Source organism: Octopus sinensis, unplaced genomic scaffold, assembly GCF_006345805.1.
Source record: "Octopus sinensis unplaced genomic scaffold, ASM634580v1 Contig15349, whole genome shotgun sequence".
NCBI lineage: Eukaryota > Metazoa > Mollusca > Cephalopoda > Octopoda > Octopodidae > Octopus > Octopus sinensis.
In genome coordinates, this window is record NW_021833684.1 from 22,501 (window position 1) to 49,867 (window position 27,367).

The following is a 27,367-nucleotide window of genomic DNA, read 5'->3' on the forward strand; positions in this document are numbered from 1 at the left end:
TGCTGTCCCTTTCTCTCTTCTTCCCTCTCTCCTTGCTCCTCTTTCTTCCCCCTCCCTCTCACTGATTGCATGAAAACGCATGAGCCATAAAATATGGTTGTTGTTGTTGTTTTTGCTGTCGTTGCTAATGACGATAATGCTTGTGTCTTTAATGGCGGTGGTGGTGGTGTTAGCGTTTTATTTACAAATTCCACTTGCGACAAAGAACGGAAAAGCCTGCCCGTTAGCCCCCATCATTACCCACCACCACCACCACCACCACCACCACCACACTTCTGATGGCTGATTCTGAGACGAAGTGGAGGAGGGCGGACGAATGGGTTGCCGGTGGAAAGGATAAAAGTTAGTTACCGCCGTTTTTTCCCCTTCTTCTTCTCCCTTTCCTTTCAAAGTCCCTTCACACAGTCTTTCTTTAATGGCAACAAGTTGACAACAGACACAAATTACTCAAGTTTAAGACACTCACAGTCGTAAATAAGGCTTGATCTTGCTTTCCGAGTTCCAAATACCTTTTACTGACTGACAGCAACCCCACCTCTGTCACCCTCACCTCTACCCCGTATCTTTCTTCACTCGCTCCAATTTAGACCTTCATTTTAGAACGCCGATGTAACCCCCCTACCATCGGCACCCAACACAGCTCACCTTTTTTCATTTACCTTTGTACATGTTTTTTTTTTCTTTGCGTTTGTCAGCGACTAAATTATTGCGAAATATTAATGGAGATCGTTCTGATGCAAAGATTTTCTTTTAAATTGAGATTGCAAGCATTTTATGGGTCCAAGCCTCTGGTGCAAGGCTGGAAATATTTTCGGATCAGCTCTTTGGTGTAACAGTCGTTGAACCTCTTGTTCTGGTTCACTCGGAGCCCCCCAGAGAACCACAAGACGGAAGATCCGAGACTGAACACCTGTCACCAGGAATCAATTCAGAGACCGACAAGTTTGTGTATCTTGGCAGCATCGTCTCAGAGACGGGTGGAACAGAGGAGGATGTGAGATCCAGCATCGGCAAGACCTGGTGTGTTTTCAACGGTCTTCGATTGGTCTGGAACTCCAAAACTATCTCACTCAAAACAAAACTCTGCACCATCAATTCTAAGGTCAAGGACGTTTTTCCTTAATGGTCAGAAACTTAAAGGGTCACTAAAACCATAAAGAATTAGCTATAGCCCTTCGTCAACAAATGTCTGCACTACATTCTGGAGTGGCCGGAGAAAATTTCAAACGGATGTCTTTGGAATTGGATGAACCAAACACCCATCAATGAAGAAATTTTGAAAAGGAAATGGAATTGGATCGGTGATACTCGGAGACTTCCAGACAGCGTTGCAAGAGAAGTGTTAGACTAGAAACCTGAAAGAAAGAAGAAAGTCGAGCGACCTAGGAAAATCTGGAAAGGATGCGAGGAGGATGAATCGAAAGCAATTGGCCTGAAATCCAAGAGATAGCCCAAGATCGCATCCACTGACATGGAATGGTCGCGGTCCTATGCTCCTTACGGAGTCATGTGGACTAATTAACGAATTGGTGTGAGATTGCAAGCATTTTAAGGCGACTCTGTTGTAAGGATAACTTGGCCCCTTCCTTCCTTCAAAATGTTCCCGAAACACTTTAGATTACAAAGGAACAAGTGTCATGTAAGATAAGAATGTTTTTTTCTAATTTAGGCAAAAATCAGCGAGTTATGGAGATGAGCGTCTTAATCAATGACATCGATTAACGGTGCTTAATTGGGACGGGGAACCAATGGCACCAAAAAGAAGAAAAGTTGATTTCGACGGGGTTTGAAACCAGAATGTAAAGAACTTTGTGTAAAATAATAATAGTGTCGTCACCCTTGTATTTATTTTGATTACGCGCCACCCGCCATGTTGGTCGATCTATTCACACTGGTCCTTCGGATATGCTGTGGGATCCATAAAACTTTTTTTATAATTCGACTAATTATATCAAGTAATTAGTGTTACGTCATAGGATTTTTTATAAACTTTCGATAGAAAAAGAAATAATTCTTTTCTGGAATAGTGAATCTCGAAACGCACATAAAGCTATAGATAATAACGTATAAATATTAGGTTGGTGAAAAGGCCTTTTTTCATAGAAAATGTTGAAGGCTGCTCATGGGACTGGAACCCACGTCTCCAGCAGATATGACAAGCATTTTATAGGAGATGTGGGTTCCAGTTCTACAGGCAGCCTCTGAATTTTTCTATCAAAAAGTGTTTTTCAACCAAATATTTATATTTATTTATAGCTTTTATGTGTGCTTCGAGAGCCACTATTCCAATAGATTAAATTATCATAATTTCTGACAATATCACCAAAACTCACTTTCTGTTAGGGAGACGACAGTCTTAAACCGACCGTAGCTAATTACTGGTATTAATTTCAACGACGACAGAATGAGGAAACATAATATCGGTTTCAGCAGGATTTGAACTCGGGATGTAAAGAGACATGGCTGTGTGGTTAAAGAAACTTGCTTTCAGGTTGTTTCAGGTTCTATCCCGCAATGAGGCATCTTCTGCTATAGTCCCGGACCAACCAATGCCTTGTGAGTGAATTTGGTCGACGGAAACTCTGTGTGTGTGTCCTTCTTCCACTGCGTGGGAGTGTTGGTTTGTTTACGTCCTCGTAACGTGGCGGCTCGACAAAAGAGACGAATAGATTAAATACCATACTTAAAATAATTAGTGAGGTCGATTTGTTCGACCAAACCCTTCGAGACGGTGCCCCAGCATGGCCACAGTGAAATGACTGAAACAAGTTTAAAAAAAAAAAGAAAAAGAAACATGGATTATACCACAAAAAAAAGGTATTTCGTCCGACACTATCGAATCTGCCGTTCCGCCATTTTTAAATGGATGTAACTTAATACGAAACAATCAAAGAGAACTTCAACAGGATGTTTGAACTTGACAAATCAATCAAAATGTAAAACCTAGGGACGCCATCTGTGCACAGCAAGAGACAGAACTTCCTCCCGTCTAAACGTTTCCCAGTCATCAACCAACGCAACATTTTCCATCACCTCCCTTCTTATTTATTCATTATTCCCTGTTGATAGGGGTGCTTGCCCTCCCTCACCCCACCCATGTGGTCTTCCCTTCTCTTTTTTTTTCTTTTTACCGGGGTGTTTGTCCGTGCGTGACCCACATTCGCAAGAGGCAGAGTGTCACGGTGTCATATTACAGGACCAAAACCCACTTCATTTTCTGCCGTTTAATAATTGACAAAACAGTTTCCTTGTCCGCAGACTTCTCAAGCGAGAAAGTTAAGTGTTAAGTGTTAAGAATATAAATCGTTTTCGTATTTGGTTTGCAAGACTCCCGATGTGAAATCCTGTGTTGAAATATTTTGCTGCACAGCCGTGTCAGTGCGAAGCAAGGATTAGGAATAAACGAACTTTAGGGAGGTTAAAAACGTATGTTTGTAACATTTTAAACCTCTAAAAGCAAATTCACTGCATTTACTGTGGAGAAAAAAAAAAACTTTTACAATAATCCTTTTCTATTCTAGGCACAAGGCCTGAAATTTTGGGTTAGGGACTAGTCGATTACATCGACTCCAGTGCGTAACTGGTACTTAGTTTATCGCCCCGAAAGGATGAAAGGCAAAGTCGACCTCGGCGGATTTTGAACTCAGAACATAAAGACAGACGAAATACCTATTTCTTTACTACCCACGAAGGGTTAAACACAGAGAGGACAAACAAGGACGGACAAACGGATTAAGTCGATTACATCGACCCTCACAGCTCTTCAATGTTTTCAAATAGTCTATTGCTTTCATTTTATAATTAAATATCATTAGAATTTATATTTTTTAAAAATTGTTAAAATATTGTGTATTGTGGAAGTAAAACTGTTTTATTGCTCGTTAATTTTAGCAAAGAAAATCTTGAATGAATCTCCAAGGGCCATAGGGACCCCGGTTGAGGCCCCCTGTGCTCCGACGGATGTGTTTGGTTGGATCTAGAACGGTCTAAAATGTAATGAGTGTGTGTGCGGAGACGGACACACACACACACACACACACACACATAATACCTGAAAGGAAGGAAGGGAGGCAAAGTTGATCTCGATGAAATTTGAACTCAAGGAAGCTGGAACACCTCAACGTATTCAACCCGAAATTCTATCGGATCTGACAATTCGCTGCGTGTGTGTGTGTGTGTGTTGTGTGTGTGTGTGTGTGTGTGTGTGTGTGTGTGTCACTTCTATTTTTTAATTATTACAAATCTTCCACTGAGGAGGGAACCGATTTCCAACAAAGATACAAGACTCCATCTTTGGGATGTGCTTAACGTAGAGAAATTCACATTTGGAACTTGAGAAAAGTCTTGCATATTTTTACTGTTCCACTCACGGATTGCACTTGTATGTATATGTATTTATATATATATGTATGTATATGTATGTATGTGTCGTAGTATATATATATGTATGCATGTATGTGTAATGTGTATAATATACATACATACATACACACGTGCTCACACACATATATACCGTACTTACATGTATAAATCAATTTGTTCACGAGTAAATACGGTAAATACATAACATAGTGTGTGTGTTGTGTGTGTGTGTGTGTGTGTGTCACTTCTATTTTTTAATTATTACAAATCTTCCACTGAGGAGGGAACCGATTTCCAACAAAGATACAAGACTCCATCTTTGGGATGTGCTTAACGTAGAGAAATTCACATTTGGAACTTGAGAAAAGTCTTGCATATTTTTACTGTTCCACTCACGGATTGCACTTGTATGTATATGTATTTATATATATATGTATGTATATGTATGTATGTGTCGTAGTATATATATATGTATGCATGTATGTGTAATGTGTATAATATACATACATACATACACACGTGCTCACACACATATATACCGTACTTACATGTATAAATCAATTTGTTCACGAGTAAATACGGTAAATACATAACATAGTGTGTGTGTGTGTGTGTGCATCTCTGTCTCGTTCTCTCTATGTACATACATATATATTTGCATGTATATACACATGTATGTGTTAGTGTGCAATTTGTATGTATATCACAAGCATGGCAATGCTGTGAACAATACAAAGACAGAAAAAGAAAGAAAAGGCCGAGCATCGCCGCCGTAGATTGAACCGGTCGCCCGCTGGCAGTCAACTTTCACAAGGGCGGAATATATCGGCCGAGATGAAAGGCGAAGAAACAGGTGCTGTCCGATATCTTTCTGACGGATTTATAGATTAAGGGTGTCAACTGAGATGGTGTCTCTCTACACCCGCAGCTATGGAATACACAACCAACCAACAAAACAAACAGCTACGAGTGTGATTGAAAACGATTACAAGTACCTGCAAACACACACACACAATCACACACACACACAAGCAGACGCATACACACACGCACATACGCACATCATAGCGCAATCTCTTGCACACACACGTACACACCCCCTTACATTCTCTCTCTCTCTCTCTCTCTCTCTCTCTTACTGTATCCTCCTCCGTCCCTCACACACAAATACAAACAAAAGGTATAAATTCACACACACACACACACACACACGCACGCACAGCTGGTTAGACAGATAGATGCATAGGCAGATATCTTACACACGTACACACACACGTACACACACACACACACGTACACACCACTCAAGTTTGTTTTTTTTTTCTGGAGTTCTTGAGATTGTTTACAAGCGGCCCTTTGAATGTGAAGTGTGTGCGTGTGTGCGCTCGCGCGCGTCTATGTTTGTGTGTGTGTGTGTGCGAGCACCTGTGTGCTTGCCTGAATTTCATGTGTGTGTGTTGTGTGTGTGTGTGTGTGTGTGTCACTTCTATTTTTTAATTATTACAATCTTCCACTGAGGAGGGAACCGATTTCCAACAAAGATACAAGACTCCATCTTTGGGATGTGCTTAACGTAGAGAAATTCACATTTGGAACTTGAGAAAAGTCTTGCATATTTTTACTGTTCCACTCACGGATTGCACTTGTATGTATATGTATTTATATATATATGTATGTATATGTATGTATGTGTCGTAGTATATATATATGTATGCATGTATGTGTAATGTGTATAATATACATACATACATACACACGTGCTCACACACATATATACCGTACTTACATGTATAAATCAATTTGTTCACGAGTAAATACGGTAAATACATAACATAGTGTGTGTGTGTGTGTGTGTGCATCTCTGTCTCGTTCTCTCTATGTACATACATATATATTTGCATGTATATACACATGTATGTGTTTGTGTGCAATTTGTATGTATATCACAAGCATGGCAATGCTGTGAACAATACAAAGACAGAAAAAGAAAGAAAAGGCCGAGCATCGCCGCCGTAGATTGAACCGGTCGCCCGCTGGCAGTCAACTTTCACAAGGGCGGAATATATCGGCCGAGATGAAAGGCGAAGAAGAAACAGGTGCTGTCCGATATCTTTCTGACGGATTTATAGATTAAGGGTGTCAACTGAGATGGTGTCTCTCTACACCCGCAGCTATGGAATACACAACCAACCAACAAAACAAACAGCTACGAGTGTGATTGAAAACGATTACAAGTACCTGCAAACACACACACACAATCACACACACACACAAGCAGACGCATACACACACGCACATACGCACATCATAGCGCAATCTCTTGCACACACACGTACACACCCCCTTACATTCTCTCTCTCTCTCTCTCTCTCTCTCTCTCTCTCTCTCTCTCTCTCTCTCTTACTGTATCCTCCTCCGTCCCTCACACACAAATACAAACAAAAGGTATAAATTCACACACACACACACACACACACGCACGCACAGCTGGTTAGACAGATAGATGCATAGGCAGATATCTTACACACGTACACACACACGTACACACACACACACACGTACACACCACTCAAGTTTGTTTTTTTTTTCTGGAGTTCTTGAGATTGTTTACAAGCGGCCCTTTGAATGTGAAGTGTGTGCGTGTGTGCGCTCGCGCGCGTCTATGTTTGTGTGTGTGTGTGCGAGCACCTGTGTGCTTGCCTGAATTTCATGTGTGTGTGTGTGTGTTGCGTATTTTGAAAGTTGTGTACCTAAGTACTCTAAACGTGCACGGAATAAAGGCCTCGATGCTGACTCCAAAAGTTCTAATAATATTAATAATAACTGTGACTATTTTACTTCGCGGTTTCGCAGTTGCTTCTTTCTCCGTTTTGTGAAGCCGCAAACTTCGCAGCAGTCTCTGCAAATGACCAGCAGGAAACTGTCCGCAGAACGGTATCTCTGCTCGTAATAACATTAACAGTCCATTCTACAATGGGGGCACAAGGCCTGAGATTTTGGAGAAGGGTCGACCCCAGTGCTCGACTGCTACTTATTGACCCCTAAGTAGTGAAAAGCAAAGGCAAATTCGACCTCAGCGCTAAGCATTTTGCCCGGCATATTAACCATTCTGCCAGCTCGCCGCATTCATAATAATAATAATAATGATTAGCACAAGGCCAGCAATTTCGGAGAAGGGGGAGTCACTCGATTACGTCAATCCCACTGTACAGCTGGTACTTGTGTTATCAACCCCTAAAGCAAATTCGACCCGGCGGCGAAAATAATAATAATGATGATGATTTCAAATTTTAGTACAAGGCCAGCAATTTCGGGAGTGGGAGTAAGTTGATTACAGCGGCGCCGGTTCTCAACTGGTACCTTATTTTATCGATCTCGAAAGAATGGAAGGCAAAGTCAGCTTCGGACTTTTTAACTACACAGCCAAGCCCGCGCGCAAACTTTTTCAAGAGTATCTTTAGACCCCCCCCCCTCACAACCGGTAAATTATTCAACATCAAACAGCATAATTCTCAAATCATACACTTTTCTATCTCTTCTGATAAGAGACCTCTCGTCAGCTCATGGCTCTGATATCAGTTCACAAAATGAAAAAGATCTTCCAGCTCTTGTGGATAAAATTTTATAAGCATATATAACATGTTAGGCCTCAAAATGAATCTTGATAACAACTTTCGTTCGTTATCAGCGCGGCTGAGGAAAGCTTTGTGTATACAGGGATACTTAAAATATTGGTATAAAGTAAAAATTAGGAAAAAAAAGAAAAACGTGTCTTCTTTCAAATATCTTTGCTGCTTGTCAAACGGATGCAGATTTTCATTTAATTATTCAGAAACTACGGCTACCTTTTGAAAAATTACAATCTTCATTGTGGTTTCAACGATACACACTTGTGCTTTGTGAGCGTCATAGAGCCAATAAAATTACACGCACTGATTACGTTTTAGTTCAGTTTTATCACCTTTCAATTCGATAATTAATCACTCAATCAATTGCTTAATCGATTAGTCTAAGATCTTTCGTCACGGTCTGTGACCTTACCAGTGATTATGTATTACTCGACCACCTTTTTCTCTTCACCGCTTACACTAAATGAGTATTAAGTGATTTTCATACATGGATACGCGCGTATGTATGTAATGTACTCACATACATAAGGCGGCGACCTGGCAGGATTGTGCATAAAGTATATAAAGTGCATTAAGTAATCATCATATTCCAATTTTTGTCATTTTCCAATGAATAACAGAAGAGCGACCATCTTCCCATTCAGACACAACACAGGCTACGCTTTCTGGGTCTCTTTTTTTTTTTTTTGATAAAGTTTTCAGAAATAACCCAATAAGTTTACCATTAATTTTGTGAAGTATTCACGGGTCTCGCTAGTTAATACACATCTCACATGGGTTTCGCAAGACTAACAATCTGGTGTAGAACTCAGTATCCATATGCTTCAGAACGAAGTGTTAGTCACGTACGGAGCGGCAATAAGGAAATGAGATGACAAAGAGATGTCTTGTGAACTTCATTAACAATGAAAAAGCAAACACGTAGGCGGGGGATGAAAATCAAGGGCGCCAAGAGCTCTTGATTTTCGTCCCCACCTTCGAAACGCGGAGAAGACGAAACAGGGACAACTGAAGAAGGGGAATATTCCTTGTATTGTATGTCTTGTCATCTGTTTTTTTTTTCGTTGTTTGAAAAAAAAGTTCATTTCCATGTTTTTGTTTTTATATTTTTGTTTCTCATTGTGTTCAACGTTTTTTTGATGTCCTGTACCCATATATGCATATAGATGTAGGTATGTATATATGCATATATATATATATATATATATATATTATATATATATATATATATATATATAATATATATATATGTATATGCAATCCTTCGATATTGATACACGACGTCATTCAGCCACGCAACATCGCGCCGATACTCTGTAGGCCAATATCGAAGGAATACCACTGTGTGTGTGTGTGTGTGTGTGTTTGTGTGTGTCTGTGTGTGTGCGTGCGCGTGTATGCATACATACTCACTTCAGGCACCACGTTGCCTTTTTTCTGCGTTTCTTTCACTTTCTTTCTCTTCTATCTGCAACATTCCACAACTTATACGTCCATGCATGTACATGCACACACACACACACACACACACACACACACACACACACGCACACACACACACACACGCACACACATTCATACCTACATAAATGCATACACACTTAATACACACACTCCACACGCTGCTGCGCATCAGGCCCCTTCACAACTATAACAACCATATTATCTCTCATTGACCTACAACAACCTTCCATCTCTACAAGTGCTTCTTTACAACAACAAAAGCCGCCATTTTCTATTTTTGTCTAATCTCTTCACAAATATTATCCACAATATAAAAAAGGCCACGGCATAAAACTTCACTTTGAGATAACAACAACAAAATAACCAACACAAGCCTTTTGCAGGAACCAATGATAAAAACAAATAATAATAACGTACAAAACAAAAACACCCACCGCCACGACCACTATCAAAGAGATAGAGAGAATGAGAGAGGAAGAGATAGAGAGAAAGAGAGAGAGAGAGAGAGAGAGAGAGAGAGCGAAGGAGAGAGATGAAAGAGGTTATTAAAATCTCTTTCAATATTTTTTTCTTTTTCAAGTGATCTTGTTTTATATATACTCCGCTGTAGGTAGCTTGTACTCAACAAGTCGTGGCGATGTGTATATATATATACAGAGATAATGTGTGTGTGTGTGTATGAAATTATAAGATATATATAAGTATATATATAGGTAAACAGATATAGATAGAGCGATAAATATGTACACACACGTACGCCCTTGATGGGGCAGGCCTGTCGGTGGGTTCCAGGCTTTGAACAACACAAAAAACAAAAACAAAAAGCGTCTTAGGGAGGTGATAAGATAGGAACAAAATTAAGAAATTCTTAGTAAAGATACAGTATCTGCGCGCGTGCGAGCGACTTTGTGTGTTTGTGTGTGTGCATATGTGTGTATGTATACGTATATGCACGTGTGCACACACTGACATACATACGCATACACATATCTACATATATTTTTATATATGGAAGGTGTTTGTAAGCCAAAATATTTTGACAAATTAAACTTAAATGTTGAAGTGAATCGAACGGCTTTTGTGTGTTTCTTAAATGGCTTATAAACACCTTCCACGCCGCAATTGTTTTCGTTTCAGCACACGATCTCAGATCAAATCACTTGCTATGCGAGTACATCTCCGTAATATTTATATATGTAATATGTATATGTATCCCTAGCGCTTGTGAAGGTACACGAGAGATCATTTTTTGCTTGGAACATCACAGCCAAATGCAGATCCACAAATGAATACCATAAATTAGGTACAGGTATGACTGTGTGGTAAGAAACTTTATTCCCAACTACAAGGGTTCAGTCCCAGTGCATGGCACCTTGTACAGGTGTCTTCCACTATAGCCTCGGTTCAGTCAAAACCCTGAGAGTGGATTCTCTCATGAAACAGGCAAGAACAAAAGGGCTGAAAAAGACTTGGCAAAAGGCGTTTTGATGTTATTCCGTCTTAAGTTTTTCACCTGTTTTCTTTTTTTTCCAGCTTTTCTTTTGCAGACAAAACGGTCATTTCTTGTAGAGATAAAAGGACACCAATTGGAATAATTCTGAGCGTCACTTTCTCATATCTTGGTTTCAATTTTAACCATTTTGAGGCCTGACTTTAGCTGGTATTTATCAGTAGATCATCCAGTAAAAAATTTTTTTATTAATCGTTATTTACACTGTGTACAGTGAATTCTGAAACGATTATTTGCGTATTTACCCTTCATATGTCCAGGTAGGTTCAAACGCAAAAATATGCCCGTCGATGTAGTGTACGTCACAGAACAACTTCACCCTTTTTTTTACGACGACAGCGTGTTCATTGAACGTACTATTGCCATAAAAGGGAGCAGCTGTCCTCCCATGACGCAGCGACCGGCGTACTTTGCGGTCGAACCTGTCTGGAAATATTAATTCTTCAATATGCAAATAATCGCGTCCGGTGGTGGGATACGGGGATAATTTTCAGGTGATGGCTAGTAGGACATCGTTGGACGCACACACACGATATTCATATTGCGTGGTGTACTTAGAAATACGTATTACAGATGCAGAGAAAGTCATTAAGGTAAATTTGACTCACCTTCTAAAAAGATAATCCATTTAAAGCTTCCAAAAGACCGTCTTAGGTAATATCTGGATGGGAAGAAAAAAATAAGACAAAATCAGAATAAAAATTGCTGTAAATTTTGTGTCCACAAGAATAAATGAAAGTTTGTGTGAGTTTTGGTCGTGTATAAAAATTAGCAGCAAATTTCCTAAAATATATCTCGTCAAGGGGCCTCAAAAGTAACTTAAGGGATTCTGTTTCTCCTCCTGTTTGTGTCACGAATCACGTTGCAAACCTATCGCAAGCTGTTAAGAAGTTTGCTTCCCAATCACATGGTTTCAGGTTCAATCCCACTGCGAAGCATCCAGGGTACTCTAGGTCTTCCACTATAGCCTCGGACCAGCCAAAGCCTTGAGAGTGGATTTGATAGATGGAAACTGAATGAAGCCTATCGTATATATGTATGTGTGTGAGTACTAATCACTACTTAACCGGTGTTGGTTTGTTTACGTCCCCAAAACTTAGTGGTCAAAAAGAGAGAATCAGTTCATTATAATTTTATTCAACGTATTCCTCTCTCAGATTCACACCCTTATTCCAGTGGTCCTTCAGTTTTTCTAAGCCCTGTAAAAAAACTCGGAACGTTGGGCTTCCCGCCAGGCCTTTCGCAACATCCTTAAAACCAGGAACTTTCCAGCACTCCCTCGTATTATAACACACGAACAAGTGGATAGCAAGGATGGATCTGGGACAGAAGGACGTAGAAACGGAAGGAACCGCAGGAAATTGTCTGCAGTATGGCAGAAGCATCAGAAATAATTTGAGAGTCTAAGTCAATGTTCTTAACCCTTTTTTGCCAGTGGACATCTTTAATTACTACTTTATTCAATTGGACCCCGTTTAAAAAAAAAAATGTTAAAATTTTTTTATTATATTTTTATAATTGCATATTGTTAGGAATTGTATAAAAGAATTTGGTGAAATATTTTGTGCATTGTAGAAGTGTAAGCAATACACGTCATTGATTGGTTGAAATTACCGAAATACGAGAACTTTAACGTGAAATAACTTCGTAAAGATAAGTTTTTCTCAAAAATGCTAAAAGTAAAAGATGTTTTATATGACACATTCTACCAGTGTCCGAAGTTTGAAAGTGTTTAGTTACAAAAAATTATTTTTCAAATCTGTCGGTCAAAAGGTAAAGATCCCAGTCCTCCGCCACGGGTATGCGGCGGCACACTGGTGTGTCACAGTGTAACCAGAATATAATGTTTTCCCTATACTTTTAGTTATATTTTTAGTTCAGGTGTGCCATCGAATTTTCAAAAGACTATGTGTGCCGCGAGTGTAAAAAGGTTGCGGAGCAATACTACGATTCTACTCAGAGTTCCATGTATGTCGTCAGTCGCAGAAAACAATTTTCTTGTCTGAACTCTACATCTATTCGGTTTCGCAGTATAATCTGTTTCTTTACTTCCCACAAGGGGCTAAATACAGAGAGGACAAACAAGGACAGACAAACGGATTAAGTCGATTATATCGACCCCAGTGCGTAACTGGTACTTAATTTATCGACCCCGAAAGGATGAAAGGCAAAGACGACCTCGGCGGAATTTGAACTCAGAACGTAACGGCAAACGAAATACAGCTACGCATTTCGCCCGGCGTGCTAACGGTTCTGCCAGCTCGCCGCCTTGTTTCGCAGTATAATCGTTCAGTTATTCTGGTAATATCTCTATTTCTTTTGTTTTATAACATAAATTTTTAAATTTTTGAAAAATTCATTTTACTTATTATTAACATAATTTAATAAAAATAAAATAACCTGACGTTTTTGTTTTCAGAAAGAGGCTTTCAGTTTCGGGACAAGCTTTATTATTTTGGAGGCTGTGGGGTGATTCCCCGATTATAAGCACAACATTAGCAGTGTAAGAGAAATTAAGTGACTTCAAAGCAGGATCGAAACCAAGGTGCGGTCTCCGCCGGCCGAATGGTTACTCCTGCTTCCTTTAATACTTATATATATTATGGTGAATATTACAAAGAGGAGTGCAATGACATCGTGAGAAAACAATACTCGGTCTTTGATAGTCGAGGGAAGGACGGTAAATAATGAAGCAGGTTTTTCTTTTATATCCCCACCGCCACCGCCACTAGGAGAGAAGAGAAGACAACAAACGCAAACACCACGGGCCAGAAACCTGATACACGAGAGCTGACACGTATCAGATGTTTCCATCACATATCAGCAGTATCAACTTCAATTGAAGAGCGGCAAATATACGGGAGATAACTCTAACGTGCGGTGCTTGACGTTTTTATGTAGATCAAAGGAAACGTGGAGAGAGAACAAAAAGAAGGAAAAAAAAAAGAAGGAAAAAAGAAAGAAAAGAAAGAAAAGAAAGAAAGCCCACGAAAGAATAAATGTTTTTGCACGGCCAAAAAGAGTTGAACTGTTGAATTGCACGAAGTTCTCACGGATTTTCGGGATGGATATAGATATGTACACGCGCACACACACACACATATATATATATATATATATATATATATATACATATGTACACATACACACACTCACACATACACACACTCACACACACACACACACACACACACACATATATATGTTTCTAATGGAACCAGCATCGTCCAGATGTCTTCAGAAGAGATTTTTTTGTTGTTTTGTTTCGTGCTTGGCTTTTATGTTGTGTGTGTGTGTGTGTGTGTGTGTTTTAGACTTGGCCAACTACTAATTGCTACCCACGCGCACGCGCATGTACACACACTCACACGCACGCGCGCACTCATTTCCCTATTCTTCTCATTCCACAAAGAAAAATGTTTACATTGCCGAGAGAACAGAGAACTTTGTTTCCAAGTTGAAAACGGTGAACGTAGTAGTAGTAGCCGCAGTAGTAGTAGTATACCATTGTTTATAACCACGTTAGGCAAACTTACTTTTAGAGCGGTACTCTGTCGGTTAAAACGACGAAGGTCCCAGCTAATCCGATCAGCACAACACCCCGCTCGTGAAATCAACGTCCAAATGGCTGAGCACTCCACAGACACGCGTACCCTTAATGTAGTTCTCAAGAAGATTCAGCGTGACGCAGAGTGTGACATGGTTGCCCCCCATTCCCTTTGAATTACAGGTACAACTCATTTTTGTCAGCTGAGTGGACTGGGGCAATGTGAAATAAAGTGTCTTGCTCAAGGACACAACGCGTCGCCGGGAATCGAACTCTCGACTTTACAATCGTGAGCCGAATACCCTGACCACTGAGCCACGCGCCTTCATGTGTGGTTAAAAGAATTCTGGTCGTAATCCATGATATGAGGACTATTTTGGTTGCTATTTCTACCCCATAGCCTTCACAGACATTTCTCCGCTGGTTCCTGCTATCCTTACTCTTCTACAACAACCGCGAATAAAAACCATAATTGATACTTTTAAGTAATTAAATATTTTTATTCACTTAATACATCACAAATATAAAAATTTTTTAATCCTTTTACCTGTTTCAATCAGTGGACTGCGCCATGCTGGAGGCTCCGCATTGAAGAGGGTTTTTTTGGGGGTTGAACAAATCGATAATTACTGGGACGTAAACAAACCAACACCGGCTATCAAACGGTGGTCGGGGACAAACACAAAGACCCCCTCCATATATATATATATATATATATATATATATATATATATTGAAGTAGATAAATGAATTATCTTATTACGGATAATTCAAATGATAACCGATACCTGGGTAGCAAAAATCACAACAGAAAAAACACGGTTGAAGTTACGACCATGGGGCATAAAAACCGTTCCTTAGTGCGGAAATTTGAAGTTTTAATGACCAGTTCAGTCGAGGACATCGACCTCAATACCTGACTGGTACTTTATTTATTTATTCTGGCAGGAGGAAAAGTAAAGCTGACCTTAGTAGGGTTTGAACTCAGAAAGTGTTTGTGTGTGGGAGAGAGAGAGAGAGAGAGAGAGAGAGAGAGAGAGAGAGAGAGAGAGAGTGTGTGGAGAGAAAGAAAAAGAGTGGGAGAGAGAAAGAATCGGAGAGAGTGATAGACGGATAAACAGAAAGTGTGTTTGTGTATGTGAGAGAGAAAGAGAAAGAGGAGGGAGAAGGAGACGAAAAGACAGAGAGTGTGTTTGTGTGTGTCAGAGAGAGAGAGAGGGAGAGAGAGAGAAAGAAAGAGGAAGAGTCTCTTCTCAGTACGAGGCTAGCTCTGTATTTATCGACCCCGAAAGGATAAAAGGTGAAGTCATGGTCGGCAGTATTTGAAATGAAAGTAAAGAAAGCCGGAACGAACACCGCAGTGACTATGTCTTTAAAGAGGCGGCCAATCAGCCGCCTACAAATAACATTGCATCTACGTGAAAAAAAAATCCCGTTTTATTTAATAAAAAAATGTAAGAAAAAAATCCCATTAAAGAAGTGACGTTTTTCTGTGACATTTTGATTTTTTACCGCCGAACTCTAAGGCGAACTGAATGTGCCAAGTTGTCGCCTTCAAATACGTCGCACAAAAATCTCAGTTCACAATGATTCAAAGAAAATCATAAAACAAAACAAAACCTTCCTCTCCCATTACGATGCGATGCTAGAGCTTTCCAGAAGTTTTCATATCTTGCTTCTGGGCCATTGTCGCCGAAGATAAACCAAAACAGGTTTTCGAAATAATTTTAGAATGCCCAGAAAAAAACACTACATACCAGTAAAGCTTTGTCGAAATCGTTCATTTTCAACCAGGAATCGATAACCGTACAATTTCTTCCAGATTTACAACATGAAGCTTTTTACCATTTATGTCACACCCATCTTCTTTTTTGTCACGTACCTGACTGCAGGTAAAAGAGAATTGTGCTTATAGACATTGTTCTCCAGCAAACTCGTCAGCTGTTTTTCAAATTTCGAGGTCAGAGAGCTTAACCACACAGCCATCGCTGCACCTATACAATTCCCACCGTTCAGTTTCTTCCACTGTGGTTTTATTTTCTCATATACAGATACGCATACACACACACACACACACACACACACACATAGGGTATTCTGGTCATGACTACCCATCAGAAGTTTCTGTAAACTTTCTGGTTACACCCAATTCTACTTGAACCGACTCCATCGGTCGCGAATGACTATGGGTGCACCTAAGAGCTTTCCCTTCCGGAGTACAAGTCACCGGCGAATGCACAACCTAGGGTTGTTTTTATGGAAGACCAGCAGTCGCCCATGTTACCCAAGGGAAGTGCAAAGGCCAATACAGCTTAGCAGCAGTGACGTCGCCACAACTCGTTTCTACAGATGAGTGAAGTGGAGCAACGTGAAATAAAGTGTCTTGCTCAAGAACACAACACGCAGCCCGGTCCGGGAATCGATCTCACAAACTCACGATCGTAAGCTCGACGCTCGAACCATTAAGCCACGCACCTTCGGTAGCAATTCTACTTAGAAAGTGTATATTCAACCAATATGAGGCTACACTCGAAAACACCTTCCAAAGATACTTTCCGCACCGTAAGACCGAACCCATGACCTCAGGCTTATAAAGCGCATAGCTCAACAGCCAATCACCACACGGCTATGCCTGCACCTTATATATTTCCGTTTTTTTTTTTTTGTTTTTTTTACAGCCGTTCAGTACTTTGAGCCCAACTAAACAACTTGATTAAAGAAGAAGAAACATGGCAGACGATACTAATAAAGTTGTGATTCCCTGTTACAAGCCTCGTGATATATTTATGACTTTTGATTGACAGTTCAATAGTTGTGTTGATAGAAGTGACTGGCGTTGAGTTCAGAGTTTTTGTCGTCGTCGTTTATGGCCTGTCGTTGTTGTTGTTGTTGTTGCAGTTTGTTTAGTTTTGTACCTCGTTATTCATTTGTATCTCTTTATTCATTTTGCTGCAATAAAACAGCATGGCGTTCAACGTACACCTTCTCTCCGTTCGTCTGCCACGGAATACGCGCGTCCATCTCATTCAAATATGGCGTTTATCTTTTTATCTTTCACTTACCTTCGTCCATTGTACTATGCTGAAGGGTTAAGTCGAACAAATCGACCCCCGGGACTTAAATTTTTTCAAAAAACGACAAAAAGTCCGGTATTTATCCTATCGATTTCTTTTCCAGAACCTTCAGTGTTGCCGGAACGTAAACAAACCAACTCCAGTTTTCAAGCTGTGGGCGGACAAATACAAATTCAAAAACACACACACACATGTATACAACGTCTTCCATACAGTTTCTGTCTACCAAAGTTATTCACAAGGCATTGGTCGGCCCAGGACCATAGTAGAAGACATTTGCCGAAGGTGCCGCGAAATGGGACTGAACCTGAACCACTGGTTACAATGCGACGGTCTTAAATGTAAATAATCTTCTCTAATCTAGGCACAAGGCCCGAAATTTTTGAGGACGGAGCTAGTCGATTTGATCGTTCCCAGTACGCAACTGATATTTAATTTATCGACTCCGAAAGGATGAAAGGCAAAGTCAACCTCGGCGGAATTTGAACTCAGAACGTAACGGCGTGCTAACGTTTCTGCCAGCTAGCCGTCTTAATGAATCCCATAAATAATAGCGTGTAAATATATATATATACACGCACACAGTATAGAGACACATGCACGCACTGGTGTGTAAGTTTGTTTGTCTGTGTGTATGCGTGTTATGAGTGAGCGTTTGCAGTAAAATCGTAGTTACATATATTGTTTCTTTTATGTCTCGCAACTTAGTTGTCTGACAAGCAGAGATCGATAAAAATAAGTACCGCACTGAAATGAATATTGGAGTCGATGTGCTGCAAGATGATGCTCCAGTATGGTCTCATTTCAAAGGCAATGACTGAAACCAGTAAAAGGATGTCATAATATAATACACGTGTACGCGCGCGCACACACACACATACACACACACACACACACACGCACGTACACGTAATTTTTGCTCCCCGACTGTTATTCTCATTAGTTGGTCTCTTATCGTTAATTTCCATCCAGCATAGGTGAACGCGCTCACTTGGATGGCACTGACCCGTAGCTAATTGCTATATAAAATAGCTAAACAGATGCTACCCTAGACATTCATTTTGCACACACCTGTTGCCGGCAGTAAGCGACCTTCTAATATAGTACCACATTACATAGAGGCAAATACTTAAAAGTACCCCGAGGTTCAGTCCTTGTTGCGGTGAGGTGGCTTGTATGTCTCGATGAACTTAAGGGCCATACCATTAGAGTGCAAATTCCTGGTAGGGCCTTTTCCATGCTGGATAGATCGAAGGAGAGAGGCCTGGGTAACATGGACCACCTCTTCCCAGAGGTGAAAATGGCGTTGCAGAGGGCCAACAGAACCTACCTAGAAAAAAAGAAGCTATGTTAAAAACAGGCACGTGCCATCAGTAATTACTCAGGGTAGGCAGTTGGTGACCCTTATGTAGTAAAACACACAAAAAATAAGCGAAACACAGCCGCACGACTGAGTTGAAGGCAGATTTACTTCTGCCTTTAGAGCACGTAAAGAAAACGTTGTTGTAGGAATGCACGCAGCATGTGTGCTACAGCAGTTCTATGTGTAGCTTAAATACTGTGATTGAAAGGCAGGGACGAATTATGCTTACCTAATCTACAAAAAAATAATATTTTTTGCATTTTATGCATAGTAATCAGAGTAACCTTCATAATTTTATTAAATTAGGTGTATATTAGAAATGCGGCTGATTTTGCCGATGTTTGTATCGCTTTTTCCCCAGTTCACTGTTGTTGTTGTTTATTCGTGGATCGATTCTGATTGAGAACAGTTACGAGCTTTAACCATCTCGTGTTATTTTATACCATAGCTTTAGGGACAACATCTCTAGCATGGCTGTCGTTATTGTTGGTCATCCCCAGATCACTCCTTGTCCCACCTGTGCTCAGGAGTCGTTCAAGCAGTGACCATCATGTTTCTGTACACCAGGGTCTATATTGTCCAATGTGTCCTTTCTTTTCTAAGACAGTTGAATGTGATTAAAGGGAGACGTTTGCATAACTGAAAGAAGCTCGTCGTGTGTGTGTGTGTGTGTGACCCACTGCCGCTTGACACCCGGTGTTCGGTTGTTTATGTTTCCATAACTTGGCGGTTCGGCCAAGAGACGATAAAATAAGTGTTAGGGTTTAAAAAGGACTGAGGATTCGATTTGTTCGACTATATATTCATTATTTTCAACCAGTAGAAGAAGATATTCGGTGGTTCAACGGCAGAGAGTTTCGTTCATTGCACTTAATAGAAGACATCGAAATGTTTAATAAATGCCGTGCATGAGGCTCTCAGTCCTTGAGTCACTTTCAAACTTCTGCCGATTAAAAATAACACACACACACACTTATACATATATGTGTGTGTGTACGCTTGACAGTGATGTAAAGTATAAAAATATAAATTTAACCATAAAACACATACACACACACACATACACGCAGTGTGATACTCAGAGGAGACACACATGTTGTTTAGCCGACCCCAGCTGATGGAGGAAGACATGAACGGTAAGAAATCAAGCAACACCTGAAGAAAAAGATCAATAGACTTTTGGCACCTAAGAGCAATTAGTAGCGTAGTCATAATAGGCATTTTAGAGCAGAGTGGAATAGGTTCAAAAAGATAAAGTAAAAAGGGGAAGGGGGGTGAGTTTAATAAGCATAAGATGGTGAAAAAAATAACAACAATAAAAGAGAATAAATAAATGTAAAGGAAAAAGACAGAGAGCGTTCGCTAAAAGACCTCAAAAAGATTCCCCTTTTGATGTGATCGGCAAATATATTTGAGATAAAGAAGGGATAATCATCTATTTGAAGTATGTTGAGTGAGAGAGAGAGAGAGGAGAGAGAGAGAGAGACATTGGTGGTGTTTAGACAGGAGCTAATTAGAGAAGAAAGAAGAAGAAGAAAGACAAACGATTCGCAGCAATAACAACCACAACAACGACAAGAAGAACAACGGAACGGCTACAACAACAAGCAATGGCAACAATCGCAAAGACTTACAAGTATAGCAACAACAACAATGAGGAGAATGACAAAAATAACAACGGCTACAATAGCAGCAATAGCAACAACTACCAGTTATGGGAAGAAACGGCGTTAGCAACAATAGCAACAACGGAGATGATAAAAAGAAAAAGAAAGAAATAGCAACGCAAACAACTCGGTAAGTACAACAGTAACGTTATCAACCACAACAACAAAAAAAGGGTAGTTAATAACAACAATAACAACAGCAAAATAAGCAGCAGCAGCAGCAGCCGTCCAAGAATTTGGACCTGGAGATCTCCATTTCCAGCGACTTCGAGAGCCACCTCCCAGTGGTGTCGAGCGTCAACGAAGAGCCCTCGACTACAACAAGATGACCAAAATTTTTTCTTTTCTCCAAGGTCTGGGGTCTCCCGCCCCTAAGCCCAAGACCATCACCTAATCACCTTTACGCCCGTCTTGTTGCTTAACAACAACAACAACAACAGCAATAGTAAGGACAACAGCAGCAGCCGTAGAAGCAGCAACATCAATAACAAGCACAACACAACCACCACCACCATCACCATCACCACCACCAACAACAACAACGACAGACAGATAGATAGACCGACAGATAGATAGATAGATAGATAGATAGATAGATAGATAGATAGATAGATAGATAGATAGATATAGATAGATAGACTGACATATAGATAGATAGATAGATAGATAGATAGATATAGATAGATAGATAGATAGATAGATAGATAGATAGATAGACTGACAAATAGATAGATAGATAGATAGATAGATAGATAGATAGATAGATAGATAGATAGATAGATAGATAGATAGATCTCTAACCCATCTAAATTTAGTCTGGTACAACAGTGACGGAATCAAACGCGCTATTCCGCTATTCTGCTATTCCCCACATGAAAGAGATTACTCCTAGCAGATTCCTTGAGCGGTAATATTTCTTTATTCCTTCACCAAATTTCTTTGATGTGGTTTCGTCAACGTTAGGAATGCAAGACTTCCTAACGGAGCCGGGTTTGTCTGGGGAAGGGAGGTCCTCGTGCGTAAAATGGGGGAGGGACTTTTAAACGGATGTTGTTTGTGGAAGGGCCAGGGTGGAAATTATTTAATACCAAACATAGTGACTGTGTGGTAAGAAGCTTGCTTCCCAACCACATGGTTCCAGGTTCAGTCCCACTGCGTGGCGTCTTGGCCAAGTGTCTTCGACCGGGCAAAGCCATATGACTGGATTTGGTTGGCGGAAACTGAAAGAAGCCTGTCATATATATATATATATAGTACATATGGGGGGGGGGTATCTCTGTATCTGTATTTGTTCCCCATCACCACTTGACAACTGATGTTGGCGTGTTTACGTCCCCATAACTGCGGTTCGGCAAAAAAAAAACCGACAGAATAAGTAACTGGCTTTAAAAAAAAACAGTAGGGTTCATATATATATATATATATATATATATATATTCATATTCAAAATGTCTGACGACTAGCATCACACTTGAAACTCGAGAGTACCAGTGAATTTGAATCAAACTGTTTTCATATATATGTGTGTGTGTGTGTGTGTGTGTGTGAGAGAGAGAGAGAGAGAGAGAGAGAGAGAGAGAGAGAGCGAGACAGTGAGAAAAATAGTGAGAGAGAGGAGGGGATGTAGTGACGTTGATTATGAGTATCAACAACATAGCAGAGGGAAAATACACACACACACACACACGCACCTGACAGCCGTGGTATCGAGAACAATATTAGGAATAAAGGCTAATTACAAATGCCGTTGTATCCTAGATATGCTTTGCCAGATGAAAAGAAATGTCTGGAAGGTCACGCCTGGAAGGTAATGCCGTTGAACATCACTCACTACTGGATTAGTGCTGATCGAGTATTAAATAAGAAGCAACTTTGACTGGCTAGAAATAGCAGCCAATTCTTCCTATCTTTAAAACAACGGTGAAGGACACATTGAATAATGTAATCTTAGATACACTATGCCCTGAATAAAGGCAAAAAATAAATAAATAACGAACAAAAACATAACTGGATGATGACGGCTTTGAATGTCTTTGAACTTGGAGTCTGTTGAATCAGGTCTGACCGGGGGCTAAAGGATGGCAACAACAACACCAACAACACCAACAACACCAACGCTAATTGCCGTGTTGTTTCTTTTCCCCTTCGTTCAAGATGGCAACATAGTCACGTGCTAAAGTGACAACCCCCTCCTCCCCCCACCCGTCCCCTCCCCCCTCCTGTCACAATATCTTTCAACAGATTCCGAATGATGCAAGGCTCAATAAAAAGAGGTGTCAGGCGGAAAGGTCATCAGGTACAATTTTTGCTTTATTTATTTACTTATTTATTTATTTGCATATTTTTTTGTACGTATTTTATGTGTTTACCTTTTTGTGTTTTTGTTTTTTGCAGGTCACGTGGTTCATAGTATTGCCAACGGCTGCGGCGGCGGCGGCGGCGCAGAAGGCGGTGAATCTGTTGTTTTTTTTTTCTTCAGGTATGTTGTATATTTGTGTACCTCTATGTGCGTGTATGTATGTATGTGTGTGTGTATGTATGTATATATGTATGTATGTATGCATGGGTGTGTATATATGTATGTACGTCTGTGTGTGTGTATGTATGTGTATGCGTTCATGGACGCAAGTGTGCAAACGCATCTGTTTAGTAAACACAAGTGAGTAGGTGTTCATTAAAGTCTTTGAAATGAGGAAATGTCAAATACTACAATAAAATATTTACACTTTACTCACAGCAGAGTATTGAGTGCATTCCTCCCCCCTCTTCCTTGTAAACTCTGACCTCCGCGCGCACCCCTCCCCCTCACACATATTCGTCCACAATTTGTAACATCGCAACTTTCTGCATTATTTCTCTAATCACCGAATTATCATTATATATAATGTATATGCAAATATCTTTTATCTTTTGCTTGTTTCAGTCTTTAGACTGCGGCCATGCTGGGGCACCACCTTGAGGAATCATCAGTCAAACGACTCGATATCAGGACTTTTTTTTTATTTTTTAAGCCTAGTACTTATGCTATCGAATATTTTGCCGAACTGCTAAGTTACTCGGATGTAAACACACCAACACCGGTTGTCAAGAGTTGGTGAGGACAAACACAGAAACAAAGATATACACACACCTTGGTGTGTGTATATATACATGCATAAATATGTACATACATACATGCATACGACGAGGTTTTCTCAGTTTCTTTCTATCAAATCCAGTCATAAGAGGCTATAGTAGAAGACATGCAGCCAGGGTGCCACGCAATGGAACAGAACCCGGGACTATGTGGTTGAGAAGGAAACTTCTTACCATACACCTACGCTTATGCCTACACACACATATGTATGTATGAATCCATTTTTCCGTCAACGGAGAAATTAAATTTGCCACATTCGTATTTCTACTGCGTAGGTTTACATACATACACACACACACACACACACACACACACACACATACACACACACACACCACACACACACACACACACACACACATATATATATATTAATTGAAGTATATTGTATTATATATCCATTATGGCCGATCTTCCCAATCGGTTTCGCACTAGGGGTTCAACAGAGTGCAAGGTAACAGTCCGATTATGTAACCCTGCTCTCATCAGAGGTTGCTGTTATAGAATGAAATATGATTAACACTGTTGAAACTGATCGGTAAGATCGACCGTAATGGATATATAATACTGTACACTTTGATTAATATACCTACTCTACTGACAGATACAAGAGTGCATTTTTTCCTGATTTATCGACTCTTAAATGGCTTATACATACATACATACATACATACATACATATATATATACATATATATATATATATATATATATATATATATATATATATATATATATATATATATATATTATATATATATATATATATATATATATATATATATATATATATATATATATATATATATATATATATATATATATATACACATACATACATATATATATATGGTGGGTGGGACGATTTTCCACTTTGACACGATGCACTCAATACACGACTGAGTACTTGTTTTACGTTTTTCTTTTTACCGAGGAGTTTGTTTTCTCCACATAAACCAAACAAACAAGCTGAGTTATAACCAATGAAGTGTTGTACAGATTCGCTTGAAAACATTGTATGAAGTGGATCTCTCTATTCTGGAACAATACGCATTTAAAGAAAAGTTGAAATTAGCTACAAATCTAACCTCCACAATTCTTCGTCATCTTTCCTGGAGACCCCAGAGCTATCGTCTGAGGACATCCTCCTTCTCCAATCAGTCTTCTCACTCTCTTTCTCTCTCTCTCTCTCTTTCTTTCTCTCAGAATATGTCTGTATGTGAGTGAGTATGTGTGGTCGTTGTTTAATACACGCATGAATGAAAACCTCGTCCCACGTTGAATGAGTTTTGAAGTACAGTGATGCTATTGGAATGTTTTGCATATATTAACCAAGGAGCCCAACTGTGCTGGGGCTTTGCTTGTTTTTGATCTTTGTTTTTTTCCCTCTCTCTTTTGGCTTCCTAGGTGTGGAGGAAAGGGAAGTGGTTATGGCCTTCGTATGGCCTCTCAAACTGTTGAGATGGAAGCCATTATTCCATTATCATCCTTGTTCAACCTTCACAAGACATCTGCAAGAAAGACACCAGCAATGGACGGGGTGGGGGCAGGAATTCTAGAGGACCCACGTTCTGGGAAGAAAGGACTGGGTAAAGTGATTAATGCGATGGGGCCCGGGGACGGAGTTGGACACGAGAACGAGAATTGGTCGGGAATGTCTGTGTGTCTGTGTGTAACAGTAAGGTGTCTAATACCCATGTCAACGAAAACAGCCTTCACTACTCACTGTGCTTTGTGACACCAGATGGTACTATAATAAATTATTAAGGTTCTGACTAGGCCCGTGGTTCTCAGCCGGGGTCCACATGACCCTTGGGGGTCCATATAAGATGTGCATTAAATCGGTTATACTTCAATATACAATATACAAAATATTTTAACATTTTTTATAAAATTCCTAACAATATTCAATTATAAAAATATAATAGGGGTTTTTAAACATCAAATGGCGATGAAGGGCCACCTGAGTAAAACAGAAATCAATGGGTCCACAGACGAAAAAAAGAGATGGTAGAGAACCAAGTTCTCCACGCCGGTGGTGCTACTACGGCAATGCAACCGTTGCTGGTTCAGAGGAACAAGCAACAGTTTATCTCTAGAGCAGTGGTTTTCAACCAGGGTTCCGCGGAACCTTGGGGTTCCGCTAGCACAGTGCAGGGGTTCCGCAAGAAGTTACAAAACTGCTAAAATCGGCAGTAATTTTTAATTCTCCTGTGCAGATATGTGTGCATAAGACTAATTAAATTATTGCACAGGGGTTCCTCGAGCCAGTGGAATGTTTCCCTGGGGTTCCGCTCCAGCAAAAAGTTTGAAAAGCACTGCTCTAGAGATAAAAAAAAAAGATTTGAGTGAGAGACAGGCAACCGAAGCTCATCGAAAAGAGCTGATTTGTTTGTGGAACCACCCAAGGACGGGCAGCAGGTGGCGATGGCACATAATGGAAATAAAGAAGAATAAAGATAAACTATCGATGAGATTATTGAGTTCAATAACCTGAGAGTATATTATTTTTAGTGGGAAGGATATGGGTTGAGATGATGGAACGAAATACCTCTGACTCTGGGATTTGGAGGAAAAAAGAAAAAGAAAAAGAAAGGAAGCGATAGAAGACTGTATATTATTATTATTATTATTATTATTATTATTATTATTATTCCCGTCTTCCATCGCTTTTATGTCCGCATTCCGTACATCGCAGCAAAATAAATTTTAAGATATAAAGCGGCAAAAGGAGAAACAAAAGAATGAAGAATGAACTGTGAGTAAAAGAATGACAAAAGGAGATTGAAAAATGCCAGATATTTTGATGGATCTCAGCCAAAATACCAAAATCAACAAAGTACACAGATATAAGTATACACAGGCACGTGTGTGTGTGTGTGTGGATAAGTACGTACACGTGTGTGTGTGTGTGGTGTGTGTGTGTGTGTGTGTGAAAAACACACAAAACATATCAAAGGTATGAAAAATACCGAGAGGATTGCAGGTATGAGCAGTTTTGGTACCAAGGGGTCATCTCTCCAACTTAAAACCCCGACATTCCTCGGGGCTAAAAGACACGCTTTAATCGTCGCTGCCATTGTTTTTTAAGGAAGCGTCGTCAGATGAAAAGCAAATTCAGAGGTGATTGATCTCGGCTTTAGATGAAAAGCCGACACAAGGGAATCCGCTCGCATAACCCCCACCCACCACCACCACCACCGCAACCACCGCAACCACCGCAACCATCCCCTTTCGTTCCTGCTAATCCCTTATTCGATCGATAATCACACTATCTATCTATCTATTGCTCTAGTTCCATCTCTCTCTCCCCCTCCTCCCCCCTCTCTCTCTTTCTCTCTTTCTCTCTCTCTCTCTCAATTATTTTGTTTCCATCTCTCATCTCCCATCTCTCTCTCTCTCCCTCTCTCTTTCTCTCTCTCTTTCTCTCTCTCTTTCTCTCTCTCTTTCTCGCTCTCTCTTTTTCTCTCTCCCTCTCTGTCTCTCCCTTTCTCTCTCTCTCTCTCTGTCAGTCCGTTTAGCTTTGTTATTCTCTCCATTAACATATATTTATATTTATTCCTTCTCCCCGACTCCATCCACCATCGCCCCTCCCCCCCTTGCCCTCCCCCTTCA

At 40.1% G+C, this 27,367-nt stretch overlaps 1 protein-coding gene across 1 annotated transcript in view; it reads right to left on the reverse strand.

The window, feature by feature from the left end:
• Positions 1 to 27,367, reverse strand: part of LOC115230330 (palmitoleoyl-protein carboxylesterase notum1-like) — a gene marked incomplete at its 3' end in the record, with an annotated part of 55,200 nt that overhangs the window by 22,076 nt on the left and 5,757 nt on the right. Inside the window, exon 2 of the mRNA XM_036499616.1 lies at positions 11,574 to 11,626. Coding sequence (XP_036355509.1) covers positions 11,574 to 11,626 — 53 coding nt within the window. The remainder of the gene's footprint in view (positions 1 to 11,573; positions 11,627 to 27,367) is intronic.